Here is a 9,218-nt window from a genome sequence, read left to right as displayed (position 1 = left end):
CCTAGTTTCTTGTACGCAATTTATTTGGCCCCTAGCTGTGACCCATGTACGGGGCTTGAACTAATTTTGCAGTCATTTTATTAAGTGAGTTTGTTAACGACTCGAACAACAATTGCACCGTTTTTTGTGCAGTTTGCACGTTAGTGCAGCCTTCTTATCCAACATGTAGGCTTTGTACAGCGGTCTTCTTCTTCGTCAGCATCTAGGGCAACAGCACACCATTTTGGTGCACTATATATGCGCATTAGCCTTCGTTTCCAATAATGCGCATTAGCCTTTGTTTCCAATACCGGTAGTATCCATCTTCGTAGTCAGCAATTTCTGTTCTTCTTGACTCCAGGATGGCGGTGACAGGATTGCGTTTTGTCTTTCATTTGCTACTATGTTGATACTTGATCACCAACTCTTGTTTGCCAATTTGCCAACTTCATCAAGCCCAATCCCTCCTCCTCGTAGCTAAATTACCATCTCCTACTACCATAAATATCCACCAGCAACTTCATAGTGTGCTTCACAAGAAACTGAACTCCCAACCTCATGATGGTATTAATAAGCATTACTGTAGTGCAATGAAAACACAACTTCTTCCTTTTATATTAAAAACATTCAAATAATTTTTACATTAAAACTTCAACCGCTTGAAAACCCCATTAGTTGCATCTCTCATGTTTGCTTGATTCAGTTTGTCATACAAACGACATGCAAATCTAGCATAGTGAAGTGCCGGTAAATTTACAGGCTCCTCATGGAAAGTGGTAGTGATTAAGAAGGTATGGTTAACCTCTCATTGCTTGCGTTGAATTGCGGGAGGTTTACTTCTTGAGGAAGAAGATGGTACTTTATGCCAAGATTTTGGAAAATCTTCTTCAGTTCAAACACGAGCTCTGATCTTCGAGCACTCTTTTCCCCATAATTTTGATGGTTCATAGTGTGTTGAACACACAGCATCATTTTCATCTTGTCCACATTCTCAATCTCCTTCACTATGACTGAGTGTTTTGAGGACCAATACTTTGGCTTGCTGTCAATATATCTGCACAAATTCCATGCAGCATTTGTAACCAAAAAATAATTCCTCAACATATATTAAAATGTAGTGATATTGTAGTATTATTGCCACCTATCAGTGTGTGCCAAGTGTTATAATGTAACTTTTCGCTGGAAATAGTAGCAATTGCACATGTGAAAAAAAAAAATATGGAAGAGAGAATTTAGCAAGAAATGTGAAAGAGATTAATTTTTTTCTAATATTTTTATATAGAGAAAATTACTAATCTATCATTGTTGATGTACAAAATCAATGAAACTTTGGAATAACCTAAAGTGTCAAGTTTGGTTGCTCCGGTCACCCATTGAGGATAATATGTAAAGAGATAGAGACAAGAAAGCAAACATAAAAGTACGTGGTTTATCCTATATTTGGCTACGTCCATGGGATAGAGGAATTCTCATTAATAGTGAAGGGTATACACAATACATAAGCAATTATTATAAAAACGATCCACATGGCACTTATTGTGTTTGAATTAGATGTTCTTAGTAATGAAACACTCTAAGCTTCTTTTCAAAAAAAAAAAAAATTGGTATCACTAGAAATAGCTTTTATAATCAGTTGTATTTTATTAGCTTGATCATTTCATGGTTATACAAGCAATTTAACAAGTCAAAAATGGAAATATGAAAGGTGGATGAGGCGGGTTGCTTACAATTGTATGGCCTTCTTGAGTGCAGAAACATCATCAACAGGAGTAGAGACATCAATTGTGAAATCAATACTGTCAGCCATATCTGGACTCCTTCTGAAATTACTAATAGGCTTTGTAAGAAGCACAGAATTGGGGTAGAATATTTTTTCATTGTCGTATCTTAAGAAAACGGTTGACAAAATGTTCATCTCTTCTACAACCATCTGCATAAAAATAAGCATTGAACGTTATTATTTCATCCAAGAGGAATAAATAACAAGACGAATAGCAATACTCCTTATGCAATATGTTAGTATTGCTAGGGCTACTTAATTTGTTCACTAAGGGGTAAATTTCAACGGATTTAGGCATAGCAATGAACAAATAGATCATAAAAAGTTAGATATGAGGAATTACGAATGGCCTACATGAACTAATCAATAGGCATATGCGAAGAATTTTCAAATAATTACTTGAAATATGTCATTTAAAAATCTTACAACTTTGAAATACTCATATTAGCTTCTTTTCCATCCCCTACTCATAAAACCTTTTTTTTAGGTGATTATCAACATACTATATTGTATTTACACCCTATAAAGTTCTCGATCGCCATAAGTTTTCTAGCTTTTTTTGGTCAAATTTTCAGTCGGTCCAATTACAAAATTATTCCCCAAAATCTTCTTTACGTACCTATGTATTCAATTGGGCCATTCGTCAACAAATGAGCCCCTAAATTCCAAATTAGGGAACGCATGATAAAAGAAAATTTCTTAGGAGATGACTAAAGAAAAAAGGTTTGGGTTATTAATTAGAATAATTTCCTGACGGAGGTAATCCGAAAAGTAGAGTATATAATATCTCTGACCTGAACTCCATCCACCACACAACGATCACCAACATCAAATGGATGCATCACAAACACAAAGATGATAGACTCGAACACAGTTTTGCACATGTTCTGGAACATGAATCCCACAAGCAGCAGTTGAGAAGTAACAACAAAGATCACCTTAATTGTGGCCAGACCCATCACCAAAAGAGTCACCACAGTTATAATCACAATTACGATTGCACTCGCCAACTTGTGAAGTTGATGGACAGCAGTCTTGGTGTCATTCAAGGAGTGAGCCAATGCTTTACGCTCAATATAGGCATGCACCTATAAAACCCGTCAACCAATTTTATAAAATTATTAGGAAACGAGTAGTGCTATATATAAAATTAGCTTTGGATATCTAAATTGGTCAATGTGTGCCGTTTTGATTCGATTCAGTTTCATGTCTCTTTCTTTAAGTTTTGGTAACAACAGCTATATTGCTGAGTGAGGAAATTGCTAAATGTGAATTATGTTGAAACTCACCACCCAATTTTTAAAGGACGACTTTGTAATTTTTCCCGTTTCAATAGCTCCTTCAAAGAGAGGAAATATGGTGTGAATTTCATCACTCTTCAAGAACCGTAGTAAATCTTCCTCTTCTATGTATCTGTATAAGGACGGCCAGACGAAGAAAAAAAAAAAAAAAAAACTTTGAGCCTTTGAGAATTGTATCATCGAAGCCTGGTCGGTCTCAATTATCTAGCCTACGGTGCATGAACAAAAAACCTAATTAAGCCACACAAAAAATGTTAACTGAAATGATATTATTGAGTTCATGTCCTTCGTGTGTGCCAGTATGCGATATGTGTGTGTGTGTGTGTGTGTGTGTGTGTGTGTGTGTGTGTGTGTGTGTGTGTGTAATCACAATCACTATCGTCGTCAAGGACGTACGTTGGAATGAATGAAGGTGGATGTGAACATTGCAAGAAACTCTCAATTAAAAGGCACAAAATGACTGAATGATTGAATAAGTAAGAAGCTCTCAATTAGGAGTCATTAAGATTCCTTTGAATCGTTATTATATATAAAACAAGTGTAATCATAAACCAAGTCTCGTGAATGCATACTTTTGTAGGCTTAAAAAATTGAAAAGGCGAGACACTTTTTGAGTATCATTAACAATTTAATTTTGTAATTCGAATAATACTGTCTTGCTAAATATTTTGTACATGCTATGTTCCAGGAGTATCACACAATAAAACTTATTATGTCTAATAAACATCCAAAATTAAAAAGAATTTGAGTCAACTTAGATAACAAACAATATATTAAGGGTAGTGTTATCCACACCTATTTTTACTCCTCACATACCCCTCTCAATTTTCGGTATCAAATTGAATGAATTGAAGAAGATCAATGACAAAATTAACAAGGGTGTTTGGGAGGTAAAAATAGGTGTTCGAATAACACTATCCTATATTAAACTGTCTAATAAAAGCATTGTTTATATATATATATATATATATATATATATATATATAACAATAAATTTATTGTTATTCTTGGCCAAGAATAGTAAACCATGTAACTTAATGGCATATTTACTTGCAAGAAATGAAATTCGAAAGAATGAGTATCATTCTCAGTCATGTATTCACTAGTTAACAACCAGATAAATGAAGAAATAGGTGGCCCCATAAGTTTTGGGTGTGATAGATATTAAAAATGAAGGTATCCCATTAATATAGGGAATTGCTTATCATATATCATTCCTTCTCATACTAATTTCTTTTTATATGAAATAAAAAAAAAGAAAAAAAAAACATAAGTAAACACGCTACTATCAGAAATTACTATTTGCCCGATAAAAGGTAATTCGTCGAGCAAATAGTCCTTACTTGAAGGAATACAAATTGTTGTCAGGCAAATACAATCAATGTTTTGGTCTCTTTAGAGGCTTTTGCCTGGCGAAATAAGTTGGACAAGCAAAGTGTCCTTCGTCAGGTTAAGGTTTCGTGCTAAGGGAAAAATTTGTCGTACGAATGTGTATTTTATGTTTTAGAGTTTAGGAACACGTGTCATACTTTTAAACCCTTGCCCGACAGAAAGGTCTGATATGTTACAACACCGAGAAGCTTTTTCTTCTTCCTCCTCGCGGCACGTCCTAAACTTTATCTCTCTCACTCCCTCCCTCTAATGTCTCATTCTACTCTCTCATCTCTTATAAAGGTCTCTCTAACTCTTTTTCTAATTTTGTTTTTTTTTTTTTTTTTTTTGTAAGGTTGCATGATTGTGACATTTTGAAAATTGTACAAATTATTGTTTTTTTTCTTTTCATAGATGTCATCATGGTTGATCACTAGCGGCCACCGCTTTGCCTTTGCTTCGGGTCAGAGTGACCTAGTGGTAGAGATACCCAATGGCATCCAGTCGGCCACTGTCGAGTCGGCAGCCAGCCTCAATACTTCTGATGCATCAGGGCGGGTGCCACAATCTGTCAAACATGTTCATAGTTGGAGATAACATGAGCATGTGCCAGCCCTAGTCCACCCTGTTGACGTTGCGGACCTCGATTAAGCAGTCGTGGATCCGAAGGGAGATGGAGAACTCCTAACCCCGAAGGAAGACAAAGTGCGGGGAATCTATAGAAGCTTGGCCTCCAACCAGATCACTCGCTTTTCGCAAAATCGAATCGTGGTCAATTATAGCTCACACCATTATCAAGCGAGCACGAAAGTCAACAGTTTGTTGACTTACGATATGGGTGCCTACATCTGTACGAAATGCCCCATGGTCGCCCTTCACGGAAGATGCTTACCCTTCCCTAGGTGCATTAGGTGCATGGCACATGATGAGATAGATTTCAGTGTGTGGAGTTTCGTTAATTAATTAGTTCTTTTACTTTTACTTATTTAATGTACTTTTTAATCTAATACACTTGTTTCTTTTGTCTATTTCGGACCAACTTCTCCATCAACATGAAGCAGTTGGATACAAATGAGTACATACATTAGGTGTGGGTTGAGCGGTGTAAGTAGTGGAAGTTATTACAAGACTTGTGCATCTCCAGATGGACTCTTACAAATCGACCCCCATAATCTAAGGAGAGGATTGGGCAGTGGGAGTGGTTGTGCAGTCATTTTTAGAGCCCGACATTTTTGGTATGTTTTTTTTTTTAATTTTAATTTTCAATTTCTGTTTTTTATATTTCTGTTTATTTTTTTAAGTTTAATTAATTTTTTTTTTTAATTCACATAAAAAATTGGCAGCAAATAAGGCTAATCGGGAAGCAAAGCTGCACCATGATCAATCTAGTTCTCAGCCGTTCATTTTTCAGGTTGAGGAATATCGTGATAAGAGTTTGCTTTTCCCGGAAGTCGAGGCTTGGGAGATACGCATGCCAAATATGGAAACAACATTCATGAACGTATTCCGTTCAAATTTTAATTTCAAACTTCATTGGCTTAAAATTTTTAAAATTATGATTGATAATCTTAATTGATTACTCCTTTTTTTTTTTTTTTTTGGCTTCTATATTGCAGAAGAAGGACGAGTATCTCACCCAACAATAACCGGACACATCAATGGAGGAGTTGACACCTGATCCAGAGGTATCTCTACAATTGTGGATGGACGGGGTTGGCCAACTAAAAGCAAAGAACTTCCCAGCCTAGGAGCGCATCGGATTCGAGACCTCGGTGATCTTCTTCATCTAGCTGTTAGACTATAAGCGGGACGTCTTCCAGACTATAGCAGTTGGAGATGGAGTTAGTGGTCCTACGCCAGCGAGACGAAGAAGTTAGAGAAGATGCACGCTAGCGAGAGGAGGGCATTATGCGGTACATTGTTGGGATAGACCAATCAATGTCAGCCTGATCTTCTGAACCTTCAGCAACCATCCAACCAGCCACCTCAGCAGTCACCTAGTAGTTGTACTAAGTTTAGTATTTTTACGTACATTTGTTATAAATATTTTATTTTAATATAATTAAATAAATTTCTTTAATATTGTGATTTATTTTAGCTTTTTAGATTAATATAATTAGAATTAGTTAATTAATTAATTCTAATTTAAATTTTTAAATTTTGATTTTTTGGAAAAATGTTTAAATACTTTGCGCAACGAACAATTTCGTTGAGCAGGTATTTCTTGTTTTTTTTTTTCTTTCAAATAATGGCCCGATGAATATTTCGTTGGGCAAAATGTTTTTAATTATTATATTTTTAGAAAACTCGATGAAGTAATGTCATCAAGCAAGTTTCTTTCATCAGGTCAAGTCAGTCAATGCTCTTTTACCCAAAGACTTTATTTCGTCAGGCCAACTCTACTTGTCTGATGAATGTTTATTATTCGTTAGGCAAATAATTGAGCGACAAGTTTTGCATGATAACTTTTGTCTAACGAAATGTTGCCGGAAAAATAAGAGGCGACGGACATGTATTTAGTCTAACAAAGTTATTTCATCTGGAAATGAGTTTTTTTTAGTGTGCCCTAATAGCAAAGCATCATAGCATTATGAACTGGTGTGTTAAGTGACACTATAATGCACCTACCCAACAACCTGCCGACCATCAAGGAGATAACTGCTAGTGATAAAAAAAAAATTAAAAAAAAATTAAAAAATAAAAGAAATAAAAGAAGAAGAAGAAAAGCAAAAGTAAGAAAGGGGCCATTTATCTACCTTTGAAAAAGAAAAAGAAAAAAAAAAAAGGGGACCATTTATAATTACACTTCAAATATATGATGAACCATCATTGTCACAAGAAGTGATAAAGCAAATTAATAAAGAGGGTTGGCATGCATCATAATATCATAATAAAGAGGGTTGGCATGCACCATTTGTTATTTTATATATGCAAATTATGTAGTGAAAGTAAAAGTATAGTAGGCAGGGACAGTGAAAAGTGAAAAACTTAGCACCAGGCTTAGCAACATTCTTGAAAATCCTTTGAGCACTATTTCTCGCCTCCCATTCACTTGTAATCTCCGACTCTGCATTTCCAAAATCATCTATAGTTCTCGAAATCGTCGACAATCCCGAAGACCTAACGTAGTTTACAAGCCTCTTCACGCTCCATGCCGTTGCTCTACTCGCCATGCTCAACCTTTTAAGTTTCTCCATGTCAATCCTCCTTGACCCTTCTCGCCTATAGGACCTTGAAACCCCATGAGACTTGTCTCGCAGCCTTGCAGGCAACGACTTCGACGCCTGAAAACGACGCTGTGGAAGCTCCCTTTCTTCCTCGTCCAGTGGAGGCCCAGATAGGGCTTCCAAAATGTAGTGGTGGAAAACACTCTCTTTCATGCGATCAAAGAATGTAGCTACATGAAATGAGGATGCCAAGACCTTAACAAACAAGATCTTAAGCAGCCATATCGTGGCTCCGATCAACACCGCGATAAGAGCACGAAAGATATTCTTGAGGACCTTGTTGTGCTTGTCAGGGAACATGCTCATCCAAGCAACTAAAACTAGGCCTAACCAAGCACAATTTTGGAAACTCTTTCTCAAACCAAACACAAAGTAAAGTACCTTTTCTCTAAGCATGAAGTTTCGCTCTATGATGAAGACAAGAAATCCCACAACCCAACCAGAAACTAAACGCCCAGAAAACGTAACCATGACCATTACACACCATTTCCATATCTCCAAGCCCCATTTCACTTTGTTTTTAAGAGAATCTAGGGTTAGAGAGCATACCAAGCAAGTCATTATTGTGAGGAACAAAGTCCACTCAATTACAGCTCGCTTGTTTATCTTTCTCTTCCTTCTCTTTAGGTGCTTTCCTTGCTTGCCATCGTTATCATCTTCATCGTCTTCTTCATTTTCGTACCAGTCTTCATCGTCATCTTCATCTGCGGACGAGTTGTTGTCTTGATAGGGGTCGAAGGGTTGGAGTTGTTCAGATTCATGAATTCTTTTTTGTGGCAAAGGGTACTTAATCTCCTCAAACCGTGACCGGGGCTTCGAAAAGTTTAGGCGTCTAAGGGTTTTTGCACTTGATAAGGGTTGTGGGATTGAAATATTAGAGTCTGCCTGGGGTGACTGTTTGAGTTTGGGGTTTGGTTGGTCTATGGTGACTACTACATGGTCTGTGTTGCTCTTCTGGACCTCCATGGCTTGCATTCAACTCTCAAAAAAAACCCCAAAAGTATATTATTGGATGGAAGGCTGTGGAAATGTGTTGGGTTTCCTCTAGGATAAAAGAATTAAGAAGAAAACATCATTGATCAATGGAGCTAGCTGTCGTTCTCTCTCTCTCTCTCTCTCTCTATATATATATATATATATATTCATTCTAGATTGTAGATGAAGACTGCTATTGTCGCGTTTTAGTTATGGATCATTACTTTAACTTTTTGGTGAACATTTCCGGTAATACAAATTAGGGACTGCTCCTATAAATTGTATGTCGCAGTCTAAAACCAACATTAATCAGTCCACAAATTTTGATATATAAAGGAAAAAGTCTTGGATCATAAATACGTCAGTAGTGTGTATATGTTCTTATTGAATTTTAACCCTGCTTTCTTGAAACTCTTTATATACTGAGGATTAATGTTATCAAACTCACATGTATAGGAGCCAAGTAGAGTTTGACGATTCCACCGCATCTCCACTCTACGCCACCATCTACCACTGCAAATCGACATAAAAATATAAAGTTCAGATCAAATTTAGTGTAAAAATGTGATATGTTTAGCATTATTT

General features: G+C 36.4%; 1 protein-coding gene across 2 annotated transcripts; it reads right to left on the bottom strand.

The window, feature by feature from the left end:
* Nucleotides 1-562: 562 nt before the first annotated feature.
* LOC137746610 (mechanosensitive ion channel protein 10-like) lies at nucleotides 563-8,780 on the bottom strand. 2 transcript variants are annotated; one of them, XM_088683330.1, is made up of 5 exons: nucleotides 7,420-8,780; nucleotides 3,049-3,172; nucleotides 2,554-2,847; nucleotides 1,707-1,909; nucleotides 563-1,033 (listed from the first exon to the last, which is right to left on the bottom strand). In XM_088683330.1, exons 1-5 carry the CDS (start codon nucleotides 8,631-8,633, stop codon nucleotides 763-765), a joined length of 2,106 nt encoding a protein of 701 aa, XP_088539456.1. In that variant the 5' UTR covers nucleotides 8,634-8,780; the 3' UTR covers nucleotides 563-762. The 2 variants fall into 2 exon arrangements, with proteins under 2 accessions (XP_088539456.1, XP_088539461.1); XM_088683335.1 differs by having other exon boundaries at nucleotides 2,698-2,847; nucleotides 7,420-8,769.
* Nucleotides 8,781-9,218: the final 438 nt, after the last annotated feature.

This window comes from Pyrus communis, chromosome 2 (genome assembly GCF_041283825.1).
Source record: "Pyrus communis isolate YQ-2024b chromosome 2, ASM4128382v1, whole genome shotgun sequence".
Taxonomy (NCBI): domain Eukaryota; kingdom Viridiplantae; phylum Streptophyta; class Magnoliopsida; order Rosales; family Rosaceae; genus Pyrus; species Pyrus communis.
Note: the sequence above shows the minus strand (reverse complement) of the source record. Positions and strands in the feature narration are given on the sequence as shown.